The following is a 25,601-nucleotide window of genomic DNA, read 5'->3' as shown; positions in this document are numbered from 1 at the left end:
CTCGTTAATAAATGTTCGGTGAATGTCACATTAATAAATGTTCAGTGAATGTCACATTAATGTTCAGTGAATGTATCATTAATAAATGTTCGGTGAATGTCTCATTAATAAATGTTCGGTGAATGTCACATTAATAAATGTTCGGTGAATGACACATTAATGTTCAGTGAATGTATCATTAATAAATGTTCGGTGAATGTCTCATTAATAAATGTTCGGTGAATGTCACATTAATAAATGTTCGGTGAATGACACATTAATGTTCGGTGAATGTCTCCTTAATAAATGTTCGGTGAATGTCACATTAATGTTCGGTGAATGTCTCATTAATAAATGTTAATAAATAAATAAATAAATAAATAAATAAATAAATGTTAATAAATGTTCGGTGAATGTCACATTCGGTGAATGTCTCATTAATAAATGTTCAGTGAATGTCACATTAATATTTGGTGAATGTCTCGTTAATAAATGTTCGGTGAATGTCACATTAATGTTCGGTGAATGTCACATTAATAAATGTTCAGTGAATGTCACATTAATATTCGGTGAATGTCTCATTAATAAATGTTCGGTGAATGTCACATTAATAAATGTTCGGTGAATGTTACATTAATGTTCGGTGAATGTCTCATTAATAAATGTTTGTGAATGTCACATTAATATTCAGTGAATGTCTTGTTAATAAATGTTCAGTGAATGTCACATTAATAAATGTTCGGTGAATGTCACATTAATATTCGGTGAATGTCTCATTAATAAATGTTCGGTGAATGTCACATTAATATTCGGTGAATGTCTCGTTAATAAATGTTCAGAGAATGTCACAATAATAAATGTTCGGTGAATGTCACATTAATGTTCGGTGAAGGTCTCATTAATAAATGTTTGTGAATGTCACATTAATATTCGGTGAATGTCACATTAATAAATGTTTGGTGAATGTCACATTAATTTTCGGTGAATGTCTCATTAATAAATGTTTGGTGAATGTCTCATTAAAAAATGTTTGGTGAATGTCACATTAATGTTCGGTGAATGTCTCATTAATAAATGTTTGGTGAATGTCACATTAATAAATGTTCAGTGAATGTCACATTAATTTTCAGTAATTGTCTCATTAATAAATGTTCGGTGAATGTCACATTAATGTTCGGTGAATGTCTCATTAATAAATGTTTGGTGAATGTCTCATTAATAAATGTTCGGTGAATGTCTCATTAATAAATGTTCGGTGAATGTCACATTCAGCTCTTTAACCATTTCAATACCGGGGGGCACTTTCTCCTCTTCCTGCCCAGGACAATTTTCAGCTTTCAGCGCTGTCGCACTTTGAATGACAATTGCGCGGTCATGCTACATTGTACCCAAACTACATTTTTATAATTTTCTTCCCACAAATAGAGCTTTATTTTGGTGGTATTTGATCACCTCTGGGCCCTGATCGGCACTGTGATGGGCACTGGCAGACTTTATTATTGTGGCACTGCTGGGCACTGATTGGCAGCTGATTGGCACATCTGATGGGGCTGTGCTGATAATCAATGTGCTGATTATCAGCACAGACGCCCCCCCCCCCCCCCTCTGACAGGGAGAGCCGCCGATTGGCTCTCCATGACGGCGCAAACTGAGGAATGACGTTTACCGGCACTTCCTGGTTCTCGCAATGATCAGCTGTGATTGGTCACAGCTGACCACGTGGTAAAAAACCTCTGTCAGAGGCTTCTTATCACGATCGGAGATGCGGTTTGTCAGACTGCGCGCCACCGCGGGTGTACACTGGCATGTTATCCTGCTGGACGTCATATGATGCCCAGTCAGGATAACAGGACCACTTCCTGTCCGTCATTCTGTTATAGGCCGGGGCGGGAAGAGGATAAAGACCCCCAGGGGAGGGCTGGCAGCCTTAGGCCTGGGGGGCAAGTCCAGTCAAGTGGCCCATTGAACCACTGAATCAGCTCACCACTCAGCTACACCACATTCCCTGTACAGAGAGAGAGGGAGACTGCTCCACGTTGCCCCAAAGAGAGAGAGACTGCTTGACACTGCCTCCACAGAGAGAGACCGCTTCACACTGCCTGCACAGAGAGAGACCCCGCTTCACACTGCCTCCACAGAGAGAGACCCCGCTTCACACTGCCTGCACAGAGAGAGACTGCTTCACACTGCCTCCACAGAGAGAGACCCCGCTTCACACTGCCTCCACAGAGAGAGACCCCGCTTCACACTGCCTGCACAGAGAGAGACCCCGCTTCACACTGCCTCTCAGAAAGAGACTGCATGATTGCCCCCAGAGAGACTGAGAAAAAGAGCTTGCCCCTTCCCCACACCCAGTACTCAGACCAATGAGACTGCAGGAAGATGAAGACTAAAGACTGTGCTGTCACTGCCACCACAATAAGCACTACCTGTGGAGTCTGGAGCTTCTCTGGTGAGTGAGCACCACACCACTGGGCAAGCCAAGCAAGCAGAGTAGCTGAGAGTCACAGTGAGCGCAGCAGCCTAAACACACAAGTCCTGCTGTCTCCCCGGCATGAACTCCAGATTCACCAGGGTGCAGGTACCTCCTGTCTCAATTGCAGATAGTAAGAAATGCACATGCAGGCGCATGCCGGAGCACAGGCCAGATTAAGGGCATTGTGGGCCTGGTGCTGCAGTGGAGCAGGATTAGGAGTGGCAGGGATATGAGGTAAGTAATGTCATATCCCAGCTCTTGCCCAGAACTTGAATTACCAAGCTTCCGTAAGAGCCGTGTGTCGGTGTGTGCTCTGAGGTGAAAGTTTACAAGCCATCAGAAAACAGTGATCACTGCTGGCAGCTATAGCAGCCAGCACTGATCGCTAAAAAACATAAAGACACACTAGTTGTACTGTCAGTTGATGGAGTCAAATTTTGTACAACCCGTCTGCACAGAGATAGATTGAAATGTCTGCTGAACCGGCAGAATTTCAATCTGTCTATTGTGGCCTAAGTCCACCAGTCTCTGGGTTTAATAATATCCTCAAATCTTCTGAAAGGGGGGCGCCACTTAGGTGTAGAAATTCACTTTGAACTCCACCTTATTTCCAGAACTCTCTTTAGGGTCCTTTAACACTGAAGGCGCTGTACAGGTGTTTTAGTGCTAAAAAATAGCACCTGTAAAGCGCTTCTTATGCCACCCCAGGCTTCCCACTGGGGCAGTGCACTAGAAGGACATTCTGAAAAGTCCAGCAAGCAGCATTATTGGGGCGGTTTGGGAGAGGTGCCCAGCCCATTGAAATGAATCCAACACAGCCGTTTTTAACACTTTCTTTGGGCACGCGTGGGGGTGAAAAGTGCCCCGCTAGCGCCACTAAAACAATGGTGAAGCGCCACTAAAACGAGCAGCGCTGTACCACTACCGCCCACATCGAAAGTACACTTTGGTATTAGATGTGCAAACAAAAAGGTGAGACCACATCTAATACCTACAGAGAGTAATGGAAATAAGGTGGAGTTCAAAGTGAACTGTGTCATTACCTGCAGGGATTGACATTTAGGGGGGTTAAAGCAGGCAGGGATGAAATGTGATATCAACTATTCACTGCCTGTCAAATGCCTCTGAAAAGTGACCTGAGCATGGATCACTTTTCAGAGGAGTGGCAGTGGCTGCTGCAAGTGAATACAAGCTTTTAGGCTCACACTGGTGTGCTGCGGTTTGGCTGCAGTGCGGGGGTACTGGCGGGTGTCACACCCCCTCAGACTTCTTTTAGGTTACTCATTATTGCTGCATGTTCTGAAAGTGCACCAAACATGCAGCATGCAGGACGTTTTGTGCACTTTCAGAACATGCAGTAAAAATGTACATCCTCTATGTCCCAGGGGAAACATGCAGGATGACTGCCAGTACACCAGCACTGCAGCCAAACTGAAGCATGTCAGTGAGAGCCCACATCATACCACCTAGCCCTAGGAGGGCAAGGTACTGGCACAGGCTGCTAGAAGAAAAATCCTTGGCTGCAGAGAGGAGGAGCTCACTTACTTGGATGGTCCCAGCCTCCCAGGAGCCTCACTGGATTCCAGCCAACTGCTCAGATTGAGCAGAGAGCAGGTCCAGCCTCTGCCAGCCAATGGTGTGGAGTAGGGAGGGGCTGGGCGGGGCTGTGCTGTGTAACACAGACTGTCAGCCCTGACATGAAGACATCGCTGGATCACAGTACTGGACTCGGCCAGCTCAAGAACTGTGCATGTTGCGGTTTTGAGCTGACGACACAGCAGCCTTTGCCACCGCATATCAGAGCAGCCCAGGGGGCAATTGCATCCCTGCCCCCTGGCCCAGCCCTCCCCTGAAGACCCCCCTTCAAGTATACAGTATATAAACAGTATATAAACTCGATCAGTAAAATCGAATTTAAACATTCAGCTATCATTTCCAAAGTAATCTTTTATCTCATTATAATCTGCAGCTTTCATTAAAATACAAGCCATGAAAGTCCTTGTTTAAGCACTTCCTACTATAGGGTGACAACGCTCTGTTCCTGCCTTCTAATTGTCCTCCTGTGTTGTCACCTTCACAAGACTACAAGTGGATATTTTGGCACAGCACTGTTATCACCATCAGGGACCCCGCCCTGAGAATTGCCATGCAGCCATCCCTGGAGCCCATGTAGGCAGGAAATGGCTGCAAACCCCATTGGGGGGATTCTGTGACCCTATTGGGGAGATTTTTTCATGTGACCCCCATTGGGGGGGATTTTGTCATGTGATCCCCATTGCGGGGATTTTGTCTGTGACCCCCATTGGCGGGATTTTGTCTGTGGCCCCCATTGGCGGGATATTGTCTGTGACCCACATTGGCGGGATTTTGTCTGTGGCCCCCATTGGCGGGATTTTGTCTGTGACCCACATTGGGGGGATTTTGTCTGTGACCCAGATTGGGGGGATTTTGTCTGTGACCCAGATTGGGGGAATTTTGTCTGTGTTCCCCATTGGCGGGATTTTGTCTGTGTTCTCCATTGGCAGGATTTTGTCTGTGGCCCCCATTGGCGGGATTTTGTCTGTGGCCCCCATTGGCGGGATTTTGTCTGTGGCCCCCATTGGCGGGATTTTGTCTGTGGCCCCCATTGGTGGGATTTTGTCTGTGACCCACATTGGGGGGATTTTGTCTGTGTTCTCCATTGGCGGGATTTTGTCTGTGGCCCCCATTGGCGGGATTTTGTCTGTGGCCCCCATTGGCGGGATATTGTCTGTGACCCACATTGGCGGGATTTTGTCTGTGGCCCCCATTGGCGGGATTTTGTCTGTGACCCAGATTGGGGGGATTTTGTCTGTGACCCAGATTGGGGGGATTTTGTCTGTGACCCAGATTGGGGGGATTTTGTCTGTGTTCCCCATTGGCGGGATTTTGTCTGTGTTCCCCATTGGGGGGATTTTGTCTGTGTTCTCCATTGGCAGGATTTTGTCTGTGGCCCCCATTGGCGGGATTTTGTCTGTGGCCCCCATTGGCGGGATTTTGTCTGTGGCCCCCATTGGCGGAATTTTGTCTGTGACCCACATTGGGGGGATTTTGTCTGTGTTCTCCATTGGCGGGATTTTGTCTGTGGCCCCCATTGGGGGGATTTTGTCTGTGTTCTCCATTGGCGGGATTTTGTCTGTGGCCCCCATTGGCGGGATTTTGTCTGTGGCCCCCATTGGCAGGATTTTGTCTGTGGCCCCCATTGGCGGGATTTTGTCTGTGACCCACATTGGGGGGATTTTGTCTGTGACCCAGATTGGGGGGATTTTGTCTGTGTTCCCTATTGGCAGGATTTTGTCTGTGGCCCCCATTGGCAGGATTTTGTCTGTGGCCCCCATTGGCGGGATTTTGTCTGTGGCCCCCATTGGCGGGATTTTGTCTGTGACCCCATTGGGGGGGATTTTGTCTGTGGCCCCCATTGGGGAGATTTTGTCTGTGACCCCATTGGGGAAATTTTGTCTGTGACCACATTGGGGTGGTTTTGTCTTTGACCCCCATTAGGGGATTTTGTCTTTGACCCCCATTGGGGGATTTTGTCTTTGACCCCCATTGGGGGGATTTTGTCTGTGTCCCCATTAGCTGGATTTTGTCTGTGACCCCCATTTGGCGGGATTTTGTCTGTGGCCCCCATTGGCGGGATTTTGTCTTTGACCCCCATTGGGGGGGGGATTTTGTCTGTGACCCCCATTGGGGGGGATTTTTCTCACTTCCTGTCCCACATTATAAATACGCAGGATATAAGGACAATGGTCCTCCCGGCAGTGGAGTTCAGTGGCCTCAGCTCAGCCTGGAAGGGAATCCTGTGCCAGGCTCGGCGGCGACTCCACCCCGGAGAGATGCGGGTTGCCCGGTGTTGGCGTACGCGGCGGTCGGGCGCAGAATTTGCAGTGATTCCGCAGATTGGAGCGTCTCCCGGCTCTGCGATGGATATTCACAGTGACAGCCACTTGTGGGGAAAATTCCTGAATGTGCAAAATGACTTCACATGAGAGGGCGCTGCGAGCGCGGACGTGTCAGCTCTGATGAGTCGCTGTGCGGACGCCGACCGTAACAATGTGAGATCAGCATTGTCCTCGCTCCTGTGTGTCCGGGACTTTGCTTACGTAAGCGGAAACTTCCCCCCCTCCGGCGGCTTATTATCCGCATCGCCCTAGTTCTGTCCCGGCTCCGCACGCCGCTGATATTGTCGCTCATTGACTGCATCGCCCCAGACCGCGAGATTTCTGAAAAGCCGCAAAACTCAGACCGCTTTTCAGGCGCTTTCACGCTCACGAAAACGTATTTCCATTAAAATCAATGAACGCTTTCACACTGGGACAGTTCGCTGTCAGGGCTGTGAAAAACTCCCCTCTCCATTGAAATGAATGGAAAGCGCTTCAAAAGCGCCTGAAAAGCTCTTCAAAAGCGCTCAGTGTTTTTACTGGCAGTTTAGAAGCGCCTCAGTGTGAAAGTGGCCTTAAAGCGCATAAGAATAAAAATGTCATATAATGCAGATTAGCTTCCTTAGGTGGCTGCATTAGTTTTCATTCTTAGGGTGTTGTTTTTTTTTTTTCCTTTCCAGGTGCCAGTGACACACTTCCTGTCCTAAGGTGACAACACTCACTCACTGTACTGTATCTATGAAGTGTTGTCACCCCGGACCATGAAGTGGGTTAGGACTAAACAAAAAGCCCCTTTTTCACTTCTCCATAACATAGAGCAAGGGGTCTCCAAACGTTCTAAACAAAGGGACAGTTTTACTCTCCTCTAGACTTTAGGGGGGCCGGATTGTGGACATTGGATGTAGAAAAGGTCCTGACATCAGTGGGAAAAAACTGGTGTCCTCAACTTTGGTGTCAGTTGGAGGAATAGTGCCCCATCATTGGTATCAGTGGGAGGAATAGTGCCCCATCGTTGGTATCAGTGGGAGGAATAGTGCCCCATCATTGGTATCAGTGGGGGGAATAGTGCCCCATCATTGGTATCAGTGGGGGGAATAGTGCCCCATCATTGGTATCAGTGGGGGGAATAGTGCCCCATCATTGGTATCAGTGGGAGGAATAGTGCCCCATCATTGGTATCAGTGGGAGGAATAGAGCCCCATCATTGGTATCAGTGGGGGGAATAGTGCCCCATCATTGGTATCAGTGGGAGGAATAGAGCCCCATCATTGGTATCAGTGGGGGGAATCGTGCCCCATCATTGAAGTCAGTGGGAGGAATAGTGCCCCATCATTGGTATCAGAGGGGGAATAGTGCCCCATCATTGGTATCAGTGGGAGGAATAGAGCCCCATCATTGATTGGTATCAGTGGGAGGAATAGTGCCCCATCATTGGTATCAGTGGGAGGAATAGTGCCCCATTATTGGTATCACTGGGAGGAATAGTGCCCCATCATTGGTATCAGTGGGAGGAATAGTGCCCCATCATTGGAGTCAGTGGGAGGAATAGTGCCCCATCATTGGTATCAGTGGGAGGAATAGTGCCCCATCATTGGAGTCAGTGGGAGGAATAGTGCCCCATCATTGGAGTCAGTGGGAGGAATAGTGCCCCATCATTGGTATCAGTGGGAGGAATAGAGCCCCATCATTGGTATCAGTGGGGGGAATCGTGCCCCATCATTGAAGTCAGTGGGAGGAATAGTGCCCCATCATTGGTATCAGTGGGGGAATAGTGCCCCATCATTGGTATCAGAGGGGGAATAGTGCCCCATCATTGGTATCAGTGGGAGGAATAGTGCCCCATCATTGGTATCAGTGGGAGGAATAGTGCCCCATCATTGGTATCACTGGGAGGAATAGTGCCCCATCATTGGTATCAGTGGGAGGAATAGTGCCCCATCATTGGAGTCAGTGGGAGGAATAGTGCCCCATCATTGGAGTCAGTGGGAGGAATAGTGCCCCATCATTGGTATCAGTGGGAGGAATAGTGCCCCATCATTGGAGTCAGTGGGAGGAATAGTGCCCCATCATTGGAGTCAGTGGGAGGAATAGTGCCCCATCATTGGTGTCAGTGGGAGGAATAGTGCCCCATCATTGGAGTCAGTGGGAGGAATAGTGCCCCATCATTGGTGTCAGTGGGAGGAATAGTGCCCCATCATTGGTGTCAGTGGGAGGAATAGTGCCCCATCATTGGTATCAGTGGGAGGGATAGTGCCCCATCATTGGTATCAGTGGGAGGAATAGTGCCCCATCATTGGTATCACTGGGAGGAATAGTGCCCCATCATTGGTATCAGTGGGAGGAATAGTGCCCCATCATTGGAGTCAGTGGGAGGAATAGTGCCCCATCATTGGAGTCAGTGGGAGGAATAGTGCCCCATCATTGGTATCAGTGGGAGGAATAGTGCCCCATCATTGGAGTCAGTGGGAGGAATAGTGCCCCATCATTGGAGTCAGTGGGAGGAATAGTGCCCCATCATTGGAGTCAGTGGGAGGAATAGTGCCCCATCATTGGTGTCAGTGGGAGGAATAGTGCCCCATCATTGGAGTCAGTGGGAGGAATAGTGCCCCATCATTGGTGTCAGTGGGAGGAATAGTGCCCCATCATTGGTGTCAGTGGGAGGAATAGTGCCCCATCATTGGTATCAGTGGGAGGGATAGTGCCCCATCATTGGTATCAGTGGGAGGAATAGTGCCCCATCATTGGTATCACTGGGAGGAATAGTGCCCCATCATTGGTATCAGTGGGAGGAATAGTGCCCCATCATTGGAGTCAGTGGGAGGAATAGTGCCCCATCATTGGAGTCAGTGGGAGGAATAGTGCCCCATCATTGGTATCAGTGGGAGGAATAGTGCCCCATCATTGGAGTCAGTGGGAGGAATAGTGCCCCATCATTGGAGTCAGTGGGAGGAATAGTGCCCCATCATTGGAGTCAGTGGGAGGAATAGTGCCCGTGCCACAGTTGGGAGACCACTGACATAAGGGAAGGTGTTTTTTTGCCAACTAAGATAGATGACAACAATTTAACTGAAGCTCAGGAAGTTTTCTCTGTTCACTGGAATTCTGGCAGGATCAACAGGTATTATCTTTGCACTTATCAAACCGATACAACTAAACTCTTTCAATTGTGATATTTTCAGATTGTATTTTTATAAACCTTTTTTTTATTATTATTATTGAGGTTCATACAGACCCCAAGGTGTTCAAACCATGCAGGAGGGGGGGGGGTGTCACTTGTTAAACAGTTAGACCCCTTTCACACTGAGGGCGGTTTTAAGGGGCTTTGGCGCTGAGTGCCTGAAAACCGCTTCCTATTCATTCCAGTGTGACTTTCCACACCGGGGGGGGGGGAGGGGGAGGGGGGTGCTGCGCTTGCGGGGCGTTCCGAAAAGTTCCGCAAGCAGCATCTTTGGGGCGGTTTGGGGGCGCTGTATTTAGTGCTCCCAAAATGCCCCGCCTATTGCAATGAATGGGCAGCACTTCGGAAAGCGACTGAAAAGCGATTTGGAAGAGCCGCAACACCAGCGGGCAAAAAGTGCCAGCCTTAAATCGAGCAGTACTTTAGCACTGTCGCGGCCGCGGCCCCAGTGTGAAAGGGGTCTTCCAATGTTCCAATGGTAACTGGTAATCAACTATTGCAGTTGGCTCATGAACTATATAGTGAAGAAGGCCAAGTAGGAAGCAAAAGGACCGCCGTGTCCTCTCTGGTTCCCCAATAGGGGCATTTAACAGACCAAAAGGGAGAATATAAGGGAAGTTCATCGTAAGTAAGGGGTTAGATGTACTTATATATGCAAAATAAAAATAAAAGATAGCCAGCAGATGGAGCTCTAGACAACTATTTACATGTTCACAAGGCTATTCTTAGCTGCTCTGTTGTTTTCTGAGCTCTGTAGCTGAAGCTCAAGAAATGCACACAGATATGTATGATCACCCATCCCCCCCTGCACTGACAGGCTGACCCCCCCCCCACCCCTACAACCTCTGCAGCAATGCTGGCAGCACTCATACGTCTATTTCCCAAAGACAACCTCTGGATATGACGCTGAGCACGTGACCTCAACTTCTCTGGTGGACCATGGCGAGGCCTGTTCTGAGGGGAACCTGTCCTGTTATACCCCTGTATGGTCTTGGCCACCGTGCTGCAGCTCAGTTTCAGGGTCTTGGCAATCTTCTTATAGCCTAGGCCATCTTTATGTAGAGCAACGGTTCTTTTTTTTTCAGATCCTCAGAGAGTTCTTTGCCATGAGGTGCCATGTTGTACTTCCAGTGACCAGTATGAGAGAGTGAGAGCGATAACACCAAATTTAACACACCTGCTCCCCATTCACATCCGAGACCTTGTAACACTAACGAGTCACATGACACTGGGGAGGGAAAATGGCTAATTGGGGCCAATTTGGAGATTTTCACTTAGGGGGTGTACTGACTTTTGTTGCCAGCGGTTTAGACATTAATGGCTGTGTGTTGAGTTATTTTGAGGGGACAGGAAATTTACACTGTTATACAAGCTGTACACTCACTACTTTACATTGTAGACAAGTGTCATTTCTTTAGTGTTGTCACATGAAAAGAGAGAAGAAAAGATTTACACAAATGTGAGGGGTGTACTTACTTTTGTGAGATACGGTATATATCATATCATTTATCACATATATCATGTCATATAATTGGTTGCTCGGCCCTTCTTGTAATTTTTTCCGAGAAGAACCGGTACAATTCGGGGAAATTCCAGAAACGAGAGAGGTTAGAGCGGGATTGGGCGCCGGCGCCGGGTTTCCATGAAATGTCACATAATGATGGCCGCTAATAGTGACAATTCTCTTCTTATCTTCTGGGACATTCCAGGTTTCTCTGTAACGTTTCTATGAGAAGCGTCACCCGGGGCTCCTCTATATGGAGTCAGCCGGACACACACTGTTTATTCTGCGATAATCAATCTGCACGTCTATGGAAATGCTCCATGCACTTCACCCTCATTGTATGGCTGCATTTATTTTCCACCCCCCCCCCCCTTCCCCCAATGGCTCCACCGGTGACCTCTGACCTGTACTGGCTCCTGGCAGTTGCCTCCTCAGGCACATGTTTGCTTCACTTTAAAAACTGCTTGTTTGATCTTCTGCACAATCTGGGGCCTGATTTACTGACGGAGAAAGTATAACCACGCCGGTGTCATGTCAAATACTGTCCCCTGTCGGATAGTGTCCGCTGTGTACTGCGCATGTAAAATGTCAGGAGGGCAGAGGATGTGAGGTCAGTAAGGCAGTGTATAGGAGTCGGTAAGTCGGTAGGGCAGTGTATAGGAGTCAGTAAGTCAGTAGGGCAGTGTATAGGAGTCAGTAAGTCGGTAGGGCGGTGTATAGGATTCATTAAGTCGGTAAGGCAGTGTATAGGAGTCAGTAAGTCGTTGGGCATTGTATAGGAGTCAGTAAGTTGGTAGGGCAGTGTATAGAGTCAGTAAGTCGGTAGGGCAGTGTATAGGAGTCAGTAATTCGGTAGGGCAGTGTATAGGATTCAGTAAGTCGGTAAGGCAGTGTATAGGAGTCAGTAAGCCGGTTGGGCATTGTATAGGAGTCAGTAGGTTGGTAGGGCAGTGTATAGGAGTCGGTAAGTCGGTAGGGCAGTGTATAGGAGTCAGTAAGTCGGTAAGGCAGTGTATAGGAGTCAGTAAGTTGGTAGGGCAGTGTATAGGAGTCGGTAAGTCGGTAGGGCAGTGTATAGGAGTCAGTAAGTCGGTAAGGCAGTGTATAGGAGTCAGTAAGTTGGTAGGGCAGTGTATAGGAGTCGGTAAGTCGGTAGGGCAGTGTATAGGAGTCAGTAAGTCGGTAGTGTGCAGGGGATCAGCAGGGCAGAGGATAGGGTTGGCAGTTTGTAGGGCAGTGTACAGGAGGTTATATCAGGGCAGTGGGTGAGTAAGGCAGAAGATAGGGGTTAGCAGGGTGGAGAACAGGGGTTATCAGGGCAGATGATAGTAAGTTGGTAAGGCAGTGTATAGGATTCAGTAGGTCGGTAAGGCAGTGTATAGGAGTCAGTAAGACAGTAAGGCAGTGTATAGGATTCAGTAAGTCAGTAGGGCAGTGTTTAGGAGTCAGTAAGTCGATAGGGAAGTGTATAGGAGTCAGTAAGTCGGTAGGGAAGTGTATAGGAGTCAGTAAGTCGGTAGGGCAGTGTACAGGAGTCAGTAAGTCAGTAGGGCAGTGTATAGGAGTCAGTAAGTCAGTAGAGCAGTATATAGGAGTCAGTAAGTTGGTAGGGCAGTGTATAAGAGTCAGTAAGTCGGTAGGGCAGTGTAGAGCAGTCAGTAAGTCGGTAGGGAAGTGTATAGGAGTCAGTAAGTCGGTAGGGCAGTGTATAGAGTCAGTAAGGCAGTTTATAGGAGTCAGTAAGTTGGTAGGGCAGTGTATAGGAGTTAATAAGTTGGTAGGGCAGTGTATAGGAGTTAATAAGTTGGTAGGGCAGTGTATAGGAGTCAGTAAGTTGGTAGGGCAGTGTATAGGAGTCAGTAAGTCGGTAGGGCAGTGTATAGGAGTCAGTAAGTCGGTAGGGCAGTGTATAGGAGTCAGTAAGTCGGTAAGGCAGTGTATAGGAGTCAGTAAGCTGGTTGGGCATTGTATAGGAGTCAGTAGGTTGGTAGGGCAGTGTATAGGAGTCGGTAAGTCGGTAGGGCAGTGTATAAGAGTCAGTAAGTCGGTAGGGCAGTGTAGAGCAGTCAGTAAGTCGGCAGGGAAGTGTATAGGAGTCAATAAGTCGGTAGGGCAGTGTATAGAGTCAGTAAGGCAGTTTATAGGAGTCAGTAAGTTGGTAGGGCAGTGTATAGGAGTTAATAAGTTGGTAGGGCAGTGTATAGGAGTCAGTAAGTTGGTAGGGCAGTGTATAGGAGTCAGTAAGTCGGTAGGGCAGTGTATAGGAGTCAGTAAGTCGGTAGGGCAGTGTATAGGAGTCAGTAAGTCGGTAAGGCAGTGTATAGGAGTCAGTAAGCCGGTTGGGCATTGTATAGGAGTCAGTAGGTTGGTAGGGCAGTGTATAGGAGTCGGTAAGTCGGTAGGGCAGTGTATAGGAGTCAGTAAGTCGGTAGGGCAGTGTATAGGAGTCAGTAAGTTGGTAGAGCAGTGTATAGGAGTCGCTAAGTCGTTAGGGCAGTGTATAGGAGTCAGTAAGTCGGTAGTGTGCAGGGGATCAGCAGGGCAGAGGATAGGGTTGGCAGTTTGTAGGGCAGTGTACAGGAGGTTATATCAGGGCAGTGGGTGAGTAAGGCAGAAGATAGGGGTTAGCAGGGTGGAGAACAGGGGTTATCAGGGCAGATGATAGTAAGTTGGTAAGGCAGTGTATAGGATTCAGTAGGTCAGTAAGGCAGTGTATAGGAGTCAGTAAGACAGTAAGGCAGTGTATAGGATTCAGTAAGTCAGTAGGGCAGTGTTTAGGAGTCAGTAAGTCGATAGGGAAGTGTATAGGAGTCAGTAAGTCGGTAGGGAAGTGTATAGGAGTCAGTAAGTCGGTAGGGCAGTGTATAGAAGTCAGTAAGTCGGTAGGGCAGTGTACAGGAGTCAGTAAGTCAGTAGGGCAGTGTATAGGAGTCAGTAAGTCAGTAGAGCAGTGTATAGGAGTCAGTAAGTTGGTAGGGCAGTGTATAAGAGTCAGTAAGTCGGTAGGGCAGTGTAGAGCAGTCAGTAAGTCGGTAGGGAAGTGTATAGGAGTCAGTAAGTCGGTAGGGCAGTGTATAGAGTCAGTAAGGCAGTTTATAGGAGTCAGAAAGTTGGTAGGGCAGTGTATAGGAGTTAATAAGTTGGTAGGGCAGTGTATAGGAGTTAATAAGTTGGTAGGGCAGTGTATAGGAGTCGGTAAGTTGGTAGGGCAGTGTATAGGAGTCAGTAAGTCGGTAGGGCAGTGTATAGGAGTCAGTAAGTTGGTAGGGCAGTGTATAGGAGTCAGTAAGTCGGTAGGGCAGTGTATAGGAGTCAGTAAGTCGGTAAGGCAGTGTATAGGAGTCAGTAAGTTGGTAGGGCAGTGTATAGGAGTCGGTAAGTCGGTAGGGCAGTGTATAGGAGTCAGTAAGTCGGTAGTGTGCAGGGGATCAGCAGGGCAGAGGATAGGGTTGGCAGTTTGTAGGGCAGTGTACAGGAGGTTATATCAGGGCAGTGGGTGAGTAAGACAGAAGATAGGGGTTAGCAGGGTGGAGAACAGGGGTTATCAGGGCAGATGATAGGGGTCAGTAAGGCAGATGATAGGGGTCAGCAGGGCAGTGTACAGGGGTCATTAGGGCAGAGGACAGCAGTTAGCAGGGCAGAGGACAGGGGTCAGCAAAGTGGAGAACAGGGGTTATCAAGGCAGAAGACAGGGGTCAGCAGGGTGGAGAACAGGGATTATAAGGGCAGAAGCCAGGGATCAGTAGGGCAGTGGATAGCAGTCATCAGGACAGGGTACAGGGGGCTATCGGCTAAGAGGACAGGGGTCAACAGAGAAGAGGACACGGTCACTTCTGGCAAAGCACTCGGCAGAGCTCCTCCTTTCATCCCTCAGATATCTCGGAGCAATGATAACTAATGATAATGTAGGACAGTCAAAGAGCATCTCTCAGGGATTTCTGGCAGGATCAACATGTATTTTCTGTATTTGTGGCACAGATATAACACATTCGTTGGAATAAAGAAAGTCTAGACAGATAGATTTATTTTTCTGCAATGTTTGGTTATGAGAGATCTCACATATGAAGGGTCGTGAAGTGGCCCCTATGGTCAGCCTGCTGGGCCATGCTGGTGTGCGGCCCCCTGACTACCGACCGACATAACCCAACAAGTGTGACCGTACCCTGCATGTTGGTATTTGGGGACGAGTGTCCGGGAATATTCACCCCGTATAATTCTCCTTCGTGTTCCTCCTGTTATGTTGCAGTATCCTGTTTGCGGACATCGAAGGATTTACGAGTTTGGCGTCGCAGTGCACGGCCCAGGAACTGGTGATGACCCTCAATGAGCTGTTTGCCCGGTTTGACAAGCTGGCGGCTGTAAGTATATACGCACACATACAGTATATATTATCTATTTTATATCTGTCATCAATATATACATATAGAGCCGGTCACATGGGTAGGGGGGGTGAAACGCGTCGGTGAGAGGTGCTGTCTGTAGTGTCCTCATTTGTGCTGAGACAATAAAGTTGGTTTTAAGCTTTTTTTCAGGAAGTGGCAGTGTGCAGCTTCATGTTGTACTGCGCTGGTCTGTTTGGGGAAGAAGAGACCCCCCCGGAGATGTGCGCCCCTGCGGGCGATCCGCGCTCGCTGTGATTAGTTGTGTATTTCAGCAATCATGACATATTTCTGGATTTCTTTCTTTCTTGTTTTTGCTTGCAGGAGAACCACTGTCTGCGGATAAAGATCTTGGGGGACTGTTACTACTGCGTGTCCGGTCTCCCGGAGGCCCGCGCTGACCACGCCCACTGCTGCGTAGAGATGGGGATGGACATGATCGAGGCGATATCGTAAGTTCCGGGCTCAGTGATTGGCCCGTACCCAACATGAAGATTAGTGATCACTGTCCTGTGTACAGCAGGAACACAGCTGAGGTTGATTTGGTCCATTTAAACCATTGTGTGACAGTAACGTACACATTCACGCGCGTGGTACCGCAAGACGTGGCGCCACATTGTGACGTCATTCTTTTTTTTAAATGGCACCCCTAATGCACTAGGGCAATGCACCTGTGTTGAAGCGGGCCGCAAACGCATGGTAGCGTTTTGCATTTAAAATAAATCAATAAACAACGATCACGTCTGATTTTTTTGGTTGCACTATAAGCTGCAATGCCAACTATACCGCCCCTCCCCCCCCCCCCCCCCCCCCCTCCATTCACAGAAACTGGTATTCAATGAAAAACTGACATGGCATTTTATAGATAGGCAACTCCTCTCCTCATATTGATTGGTGGATCCAAATGAATAACAACTCCGGAAGTAGGGAACAAACACAAAATAACTGTTCCGCTTTATTAGACATGCGCGCTGCCGAAATTTTTTTTTTCGTTTCAGTCGTTTTTTTTTATTTTTTTTATTTTAGTTTTTCGTATCATTCATTATGATCAAAATGAGTAAATTCGTCAATTCGAAAATTCGTAAATTCAAAAATTCTGAAATTCAAAAATTCTGAAATTCAAAAATCGAAAATCTAAAAATAAGAAAGGAAATCCGAAAATTCGATACAACAAAAACCTGAAAATTCTAAATAATAACTAACTAATAATAACTAACTAATAATAACTAACTATTAAATTAGAGGTATTGGAATTTCCTTTCGAGTTTGGCTGTTAGTGAACGTAACGAATACGAATTTATCCGAACGTAAGAATTATTCGAAATAACGAATGGCGCATCTAAACAAATGGAATGGAAAGAATTAATAATAAATAATAAATAATAATAATAATACGTTTTTATTATTATTGTTATTTATTATTATTATTATTAGTTTCCATTCTATTTCTTAAGATGCGCCATTTGTTATTTCCGATAATTCGTAACTTCGGATAAATTCGTTACGTTCACTAACAGCCACATTTGAAAGGAATATCCAATACCTCTAATTTAATAGTTAATAATAGTTAAGTTATTATTAGTTGTTATTTCAGATTTTCGGATTTTCCGGTTTTCGGATATTCAAATTTATGAATTTACGGTTTTTCGAATATTGGAACTTACAAAGATTTGGAAAAAATGTGTTAAATTGGGTTTCGTTTAATTTTTGTTAATTTTCCAAATTAACGAATTAGTCAAAATTTGTTAATAAACTGACCCAGAGCAGAAATATAAAAAATTGCTCCGCTGCATGGAAGAAGGGGGGGGGGGGGGGGGAGTTTGTGGGGATAGGGGTAGAAGGGTGAGCGATAAACTAAACTGGTTAAAGTAGAATTATAGCCAAAACTTTTTTTTTTTCATTTTTGAGTAAGGGGGGGTTATAACCCCTGTCAGTTTTTTTTTTTTTGCCATCTGTGTTCCATTTAAGGAGATTTCCCTTCACTTCCTGTCCGATAGACAGAACAGGAAGTGAGAGAAAATCCCTCCCCCCATTGGAAGATTTTCCCCTCTATTACTTTTCTGGGGACAACCCAAAATTTGGTATTTTATTTTATTTTCACTTTCAATGATAATGGCAAACAGGGGTGTAAGTACAGGGGTCACAATTGTGACCCGGTCCCATCCTTTAGGGGGCCTGCGCCTGGGTAAGAGGGGCAGCTGGGGCAGCAGCATATAGAGGAACCGACCTCTCCATGTGCCTCCTGCAGCTGCTGACTGCCTGCTTCTCCTCCTCTCCATCCTGACTGTCAGGATGGAGAGGAGGAGAAGCAGGCAGTCAGCAGCTGCAGGAGGCACATGGAGAGGTTGGTTCCTCTATATGCTGCTGCCCCCGCTGCCCCTCTTATCCAGGTCTCTTCTGCTGCACCCCTGCCCCTGTGTCTCTCCTGGTCCCGTGTGCTCTCAAGCCCCCCCCCCCGTCCCTATCCCCTGCAGCTCTGTCGGGGGGGGGGGGGGGGCTTGTGAGCACACGGGACCAGGAGAGACACAGGGGCAGGGGTGCAGCAGAAGAGACCTGGATAAGAGGGGCAGCGGGGGCAGCAGCATATAGAGGAACCGACCTCTCCATGTTCCTCCTGTAGCTGCTGACTGCCTGCTACTCCTCCTCTCCATCCTGACAGCATCTCCTGCAGCAGCCAGCGGGAGAGGGGAGGGGGTAACTTGAAAGAGCTGCAGGGGACGATGGGGCATGAGAGCACAAGGGGCCAGGAGAGACACAAGGGTAGGGGGGGGGCAGCAGAAGAAATCTGGATAAGAGGGGCGGCGGGGGCAGCGGCATATAGAGGCACTGATCCCTCCATGTTCCTCCTGCAGCCACTGACTGCCTGCAGGAGGGAGAGGAGCGCACAGTTCACCCCTCCTCTCTCCCGCTGTCTGCTGCAGGAGATGCTGTCAGGATGGAGAGGAAGAGAAGCAGGCAGTCAGCAGCTGCAGGAGGAACATGGAGGGATTGTGCCTCTCTATGCTGCTACCCCCGCCGCACCTTTTATCCAGGTCTCTTCTGAAGCCCCCCCCCCCTCCCCAGACTCTGTGTCTCTCCTGGCCCTGTGTGCCATCTCTTGGCCCCTTTCCTCATCCCCCACAGCTCTGCCAGGCTCCCCCTTCCCCTCTGCTGCAGGAGATGCTGTCAGGATGGAGGTCCGAACAGACAGTCAGTGATTGGTACCGATCGCTCCTGTGTCCATTCATAACTGAAGCATAGGAAACTGCCTTTCCTATGCTTCAGTTTGTGAATGGAGGGGGGAGCCTCTGTATAGAGCTACTGAGGCTGCAGAGATGGAGATTGAGGGTTGTGTCCCCAATGTCCTTTCTCTGTCTTAAAAGTGGAACATCAGAGGTCTGTTTAGACCCCTTTATATTTCACCAAAGCCCCCTAATGGGGCTTCCAAAAAAATAATAATAATAATAATAATAACTACCAACACCAGTGGAGGAACTACCAGGGTCACAAAGGTCTCACTGGTGACCAGGCCTTGGGGTTCTGCCACCAGGCTCGATGGGAAGGACCCAAGCCAGGGGTCAGGGGGGCCCTTCATGGTTTCTTGCCCCGGGGGCCCTGAATCTTCTCGTTCTGCCTCTGGGACATACAGAGAGGATGAATCTCCTTGTCTGGGAAACGGACAGAGATAAAAACTCACGTGTTCTAATCCCTCTAAAACTGGAGAGAGAGTTTTAAAAAAAAGTTTTGCCTTTAATTCAACGTTAATAATGGTAACAATATAATCCTGTTATGATCTATTTTCCTATTACAGAATCTTTAGGCTTTTGCTGTTTCTTGATAGACTTTACTATTTTGTATCCATCTGTGTGTATTGTGTCTCCCCCTGCAGGCTGGTGAGGGAAGTGACAGGGGTGAATGTCAATATGCGTGTGGGGATTCACAGCGGTCGCGTTCACTGCGGTGTCCTGGGGCTGCGCAAGTGGCAGTTCGATGTCTGGTCCAATGACGTCACTCTGGCCAATCACATGGAGGCTGGAGGCAAAGCGGGGTAAGTTATTATTATTATTCAGGATTTATATAGCGCCAACGGTTTTCACAATATAAAGGGAGACGGTACAATTACAATACAGAAAGAATAGGAGGGCTTTGCCCATGGAGCTTACAATCTAACCAGAGGGGGGGGAGGGGATACGATAGGTAATGGCTGCAGGGGAGGATCTGATGGGGTAAGTAGTCAGGGGTATTATTTCTCTGTGATGGAATATAAACCTCTAATATAGAAATGTATGAAGAGTTTCCTATAAAATATTCCCTGGGAGGGATTTCCCCCTTTCTGCGCGGTGATGTCACTCGGGGTCGCCGGGGTCACATCCGAGGAATGATTGCCGAGAATATTTTAGCATCGAGAATTCTTCAATTTCCATTTTGATTAGCCAGAAATAAAATATTTTTCATTTGATTTGACTGACCCGTCTAGGAATCGTTCATTGTAAGGAAATGATGACCAATTGTGGGAGAATTATTAAAGTGGAACTTCCTATATAAATCCCAGACATGTCCCAATATACAGCAACAGGGTCAGAAGAGCTCCGCCCATTTATCATTAGAGCCACCCCCGAGCTACATTCAGTGACTGTGCCTAGGCTGAGATGATGTCATCAGTCTGCTGCAGGCAGGAAGAGTCATTTCCTCAGTCTCCCCTCCCCCAGTGATCAGACTGTACATTGTAACTTTGTAGAAGGAGGAGGAGTCATTTCCTCAGTCTTTCCTCCCCCAGTGATCAGACTGTACATTATAACTTTGTAGAAGGAGGAGGAGTCATTTCCTCAGTCTCAACTCCCCCAGTGATCAGACTGTACATTGTAACTTTGTAGAAGGAGGAGGAGTCATTTCCTCAGTCTCCCCCTCCCCCAGTGATCAGGCCGTACATTGTTACTCTGTAGCAAGTCACAATGTGAGAGGCTGCAGCGGGGGGCTGATCTGCGTCAGACATTTGTGAACACAGCCAAGAACCGTACATTCAGTGACTGTGCCTAGGCTGAGATGATGTCATCAGTCTGCTGCAGGCAGGAAGAGTCATTTCCTCAGTCTCCCCTCCCCCAGTGATCAGACTGTACATTGTAACTTTGTAGAAGGAGGAAGAGTCATTTCCTCAGTCTTTCCTCCCCCAGTGATCAGACTGTACATTATAACTTTGTAGAAGGAGGAGGAGTCATTTCCTCAGTCTTTCCTCCCCCAGTGATCAGACTGTACATTGTAACTTTGTAGAAGGAGGAGGAGTCATTTCCTCAGTCTCCCCTCCCCCTGATCAGACTGTACATTGTATCTTTGTAGAAGGAGGAGGAGTCATTTCCTCAGTCTCCCCTCCCCCAGTGATCAGACTGTACATTGTATCTTTGTAGAAGGAGGAGGAGTCATTTCCTCAGTCTTCCCTCCCCCAGTGATCAGACTGTACATTGTAACTTCGTAGAAGGAGGAGTCATTTCCTCAGTCTCCCCTCCCCCAGTGATCAGACTGTACATTGTAACTTTGTAGAAGAAGGAGGAAGTGTTTCCTCAGTCTCCCCTCCCCCAGTGATCAGACTGTACATTGTAACTTTGTAGAAGGAGGAGGAGTCATTTCCTCAGTCTCCCCTCCCCCAGTGATCAGACTGTACATTGTAACTTTGTAGAAGGAGGAGGAGTCATTTCCTCAGTCTCCCCTCCCCCAGTGATCAGACTGTACATTGTAACTTTGTAGAAGAAGGAGGAAGTGTTTCCTCAGTCTCCCCTCTCTCAGTGATCAGACTGTACATTGTAACTTTGTAGAAGGAGGAGGAGTCATTTCCTCAGTCTCCCCTCCCCCAGTGATCAGACTGTACATTGTAACTTTGTAGAAGGAGGAGGAGTCATTTCCTCAGTCTCCCCTCCCCCAGTGATCAGACTGTACATTGTAACTTCGTAGAAGGAGGAGTCATTTCCTCAGTCTCCCCTCCCCCAGTGATCAGACTGTACATTGTAACTTTGTAGAAGAAGGAGGAGTCATTTCCTCAGTCTCCCCTCCCCCAGTGATCAGACTGTACATTGTAACTTTGTAGAAGAAGGAGGAAGTGTTTCCTCAGTCTCCCCTCTCTCAGTGATCAGACTGTACATTGTAACTTTGTAGAAGGAGGAGCAGTCATTTCCTCAGTCTCCCCTCCCCCCCAGTGATCAGACTGTACATTGTAACTTTGTAGAAGGAGGAAGAGTCATTTCCTCAGTCTCCCCCTCCCCCAGTGATCAGGCCGTACATTGTTACTCTGTAGCAAGTCACAATGTGAGAGGCTGCAGCGGGGGGCTGATCTGCGTCAGACATTTGTGAACACAGCCAAGAACTGCAACCGCACCAGGATTTACAAGATGGCGTCATCTCTGTCCAAGCAGGGTGGCACATGATGTATATATCACATGAAGTAAACTAACAGTTATAAAGTCTATAGGTGCATAAAAAGGACCTGTCACCGACAACGTGAATAGATATTCTCCACTCTGCTACTTTGTTTGAATTTTCAGTAGAATTTCCACCCACCAACCTTCTAGAATAAGGTGACATGTTGGATTTCATTCCTCAGACGTATCCACATCACGAAGGCGACTCTGAACTACCTGAACGGGGATTACGAGGTGGAGCCTGGTACCGGAGGGGAGCGAAACGCGTATCTGAAGAAGCACAGCATTGAAACGTTCCTCATAGTACAATGCACCCAGAAGCGGGTAAGAATTCACCTAGAAATTCCTTGGAAGGGTCTGTCTGCTTGAACCTGACATTAACCCCAATGGGTCAAAAGGGTGTGCTTTAATGCCCGCCCACCACCGCTGTCAGCGCCCCCCGCCGCTCCTTCTTTCTGCTGCCCCCTGTGTTCTCTCTTGCCTCAGTCCCCCCCCCCCCCTTCATCCCTCGTCCCCCACAGCTATGTCCGGTGCTGTGGGAGATCTGTCAGGATGGAGAGCGGGGAAGGGTGCGGTAAATGTGTCATTTACCAACCCCATCCTTTTCTGAATGGAGAGTCTGATCCATACAGATCACTGACTCTGTCCATTCATAACAGAGGCATAGTAAACTGTTTACTATGCTTCCGTTTGTGTATGAACAGTAGACATGTGCACTCCCGAAAAATGTGTTAGTTTTCGTTTTATTTGGCGGGGGGGGGGACCGTTTTTTGGGTCAATCGTTATGATCGCAATTTGTAAATCTGAACATTCAAAAATTCGTAAATTTATAAATTAGAAAATTAGAAAATCCAAAAATGAGAAAGAAAATCCGCAAATTCTAAAGAATAACTAACTATTAAATTCTAGGTATTGGAATTTCCTTTCAAGTTTGGCTGTTAGTGAACGTAACGAATACAAATTTATCCGAAGTTACCAAATTATCCAAAATAATGAATGCCGAATCTAAACAAATGGAACAAAACAAATTAATAATACATATTTATTATTATTATTATTATTTATTATTAATAATTCCATTAGTTTAGCTATGGCGTTCATTATTTCGGATAATTTGTAACTTTGGATAAATTCGTATTCGTTACATTTACTAACAGCCAAATTGGAAAGAAAATTCCAATACCTATAATTGAATAGTTAGTAATAGTTAACCTATTATTAGTTAGTTATTATTTCAGATTTTCGAATTTCTGAATGTACGAATATTCGGAAAAATTTGTTAAACGGGTTTTCATTAATTCGGATATTTCCGAATTGACAAATTTGTTTAAATTTGCAAAAAAAAAAGAAAAAAAATTGTAACTAAACTAATTAATGAAGGGGAAGCCTCTGTACAGAGCTCTCCCTGTCCATTCATTCTGTGCAGCTGAGGCTGCAGAGATGAAGATTGAGGGCTGCGTCCTCAGTCACCTTTCTCTGTCTCAAAGGTGGAAGATTTATATTTCTGTTTGGACCCCACCAAAGCCCCCAACAGGGCTCCTAAAAAAATACTAAAATAATAATAAAAAAATTATATTGTAAAAAACAAAACAAAAAAACTGACATAAGGGCCCTGGTGGACGGGAGGTCAGGGGGGCCCTTTATGGTTTCTTACATCGGAGCCCTGAAAGTTCTAGTTACCCCCCCCCCCCCCCCCAACTGACCCAGGCATTGTTCTATGATACCTTCCTTCTGTTAGTGATAATACGAGAAACAACAACAAAAATGAAATATACTCAGTAATACCAATAATATATACATATATATATATATATATATATATATATTTTTTTTTTTATTTTTTTTTTTCAAAATGTATAATTATAAAAAAAATGTATAAATATAATTTAGAAAACGCACATATATATATATATATATATATATATATATATATATATATATATATATGTGTTTTCTAAATTATATTTATACATTTTTTTTATAATTATACATTTAAAAAAAAATATATATATATATATATATATATATATATATATATATATATATATATATATATATATGTTTTTTTTTTTTCAATTTATAATTATAAAAAAATGTATAAATATAATTTAGAAAACATATATTTTATATATATGTTTTCTAAATTTTATATTTATACTTTTTTCTTTATAATTATAAATTTTGAAAAAAATAAATAAATAAATAAATAAACATATATATATATATATATATATATATATATATCTAAAAATAAATATATATATATATATATATATATATATATATATATATATATATATATATATATATATATATATATATTCAAAATGTATAATTATAAAAAAATGTTTAGAAATATAATTTAGAAAACATACAAAAAAAATAATAATATATAAATGATGACATTGGTCAGCAGGAATGCAATCCCTAAAATATTAATATAGTGATGACCCATTATAATTATAAAAAAATGTATAAATATAATTTAGAAAACATATATTTTATATATATGTTTTCTAAATTATATTTATACTTTTTTCTTTATAATTATACATTTTGAAAAAAAAAAAAAAAAAATATATATATATATATATATATATATATATAAATATATATATTTTCAAAATGTATAATTATAAAAAAAATGTTTAGAAATATAATTTAGAAAACATACAAAAAAAATAATAATATATAAATGATGACATTGGTCAGCAGGAATGCAATCCCTAAAATATTAATATAGTGATGACCCATTATAATTATAAAAAAAATGTATAAATATAATTTAGAAAACATATATTTTATATATATGTTTTCTAAATTATATTTATACTTTTTTCTTTATAATTATACATTTTGAAAAAAAAAAAAATATATATATATATATATATATATATATATATATATATATATATATATATATATATTCAAAATGTATAATTATAAAAAAAATGTTTAGAAATATAATTTAGAAAACATACAAGAAAAATAATAATATATAAATGATGACATTGGTCAGCAGGAATGCAATCCCTAAAATATTAATATAGTGATGACCCATATAAAGTATGGATTGTAATGGTTATAAATTTAGGGTAAATAAAATGAATAGTTGTCATAAATTAAAATATTATAAATATTATAATTAGAGAATGAGGGTAAAATAAAATAGCAGTTGTTTTATATGTTACAAAAAAATATATAATAATAGTATTTATCAATAATACTAGTAATTAATAATATTACAATAATGATGTTGTGTAAATAACCAAAAAGTCTATAATAATATAGTGTTGGTATTTCAGAATGAAACAATGTAACAGCCAATCCCTAAGATAAACATAGAGGAAGTGTTTACTTTAAGAAAATGAAACAATGTATCTCATACGTAGGAGTGCGGGGCTCAGAGGATGAAGAATTGTGAGTTTGCACAACACCGTCAGACGCTGGTTCAAGCAGCAGGGCTGCCGTTGGAAATCACAGTACAGCCTACCTGACAGCCCCCCAAATTACAAAAATGGCCATTATAAAAAAATAATTTTATTTAAATTATTTACATTTTATTTATTTAAAAAAATATATTTTTACAACGCTGGGACATCTCATCTGACATCTCAACTTTGAGACAGAGAAAAGACATGAAGGATACAGATTCTTCAGTTCCATTCTCTGTAACCTCAGCTTCACTAAAGGAGACAGGGGCTCCTCCGCATTCATAAACGGAACCATAGTAAACACAGTTTACTATGCTCAGGTATCAATGGACACAGGAGTGATCAGTACCCAGTCTCCATCCAGCC

General features: G+C 44.9%; 1 protein-coding gene across 1 annotated transcript in view; it reads left to right on the top strand.

Annotated features, from left to right (window-relative positions):
- The window catches only part of ADCY5 (adenylate cyclase 5), a 289,522-nt gene that overhangs the window by 180,174 nt on the left and 83,747 nt on the right, over positions 1-25,601 (top strand). The window contains 4 exon segments of the mRNA XM_077449730.1: positions 15,283-15,394; positions 15,740-15,867; positions 19,284-19,442; positions 21,984-22,125. Of these exon segments, the coding sequence (XP_077305856.1) occupies positions 15,283-15,394; positions 15,740-15,867; positions 19,284-19,442; positions 21,984-22,125 (541 nt within the window).

Source organism: Lithobates pipiens, unplaced genomic scaffold (genome assembly GCF_037356315.1).
Source record: "Lithobates pipiens isolate NorthernLeopardFrog02 unplaced genomic scaffold, aLitPip1_a1.2 Scaffold_22, whole genome shotgun sequence".
NCBI classification, from domain to species: Eukaryota; Metazoa; Chordata; class Amphibia; order Anura; family Ranidae; genus Lithobates; species Lithobates pipiens.
Note: the sequence above shows the minus strand (reverse complement) of the source record. Positions and strands in the feature narration are given on the sequence as shown.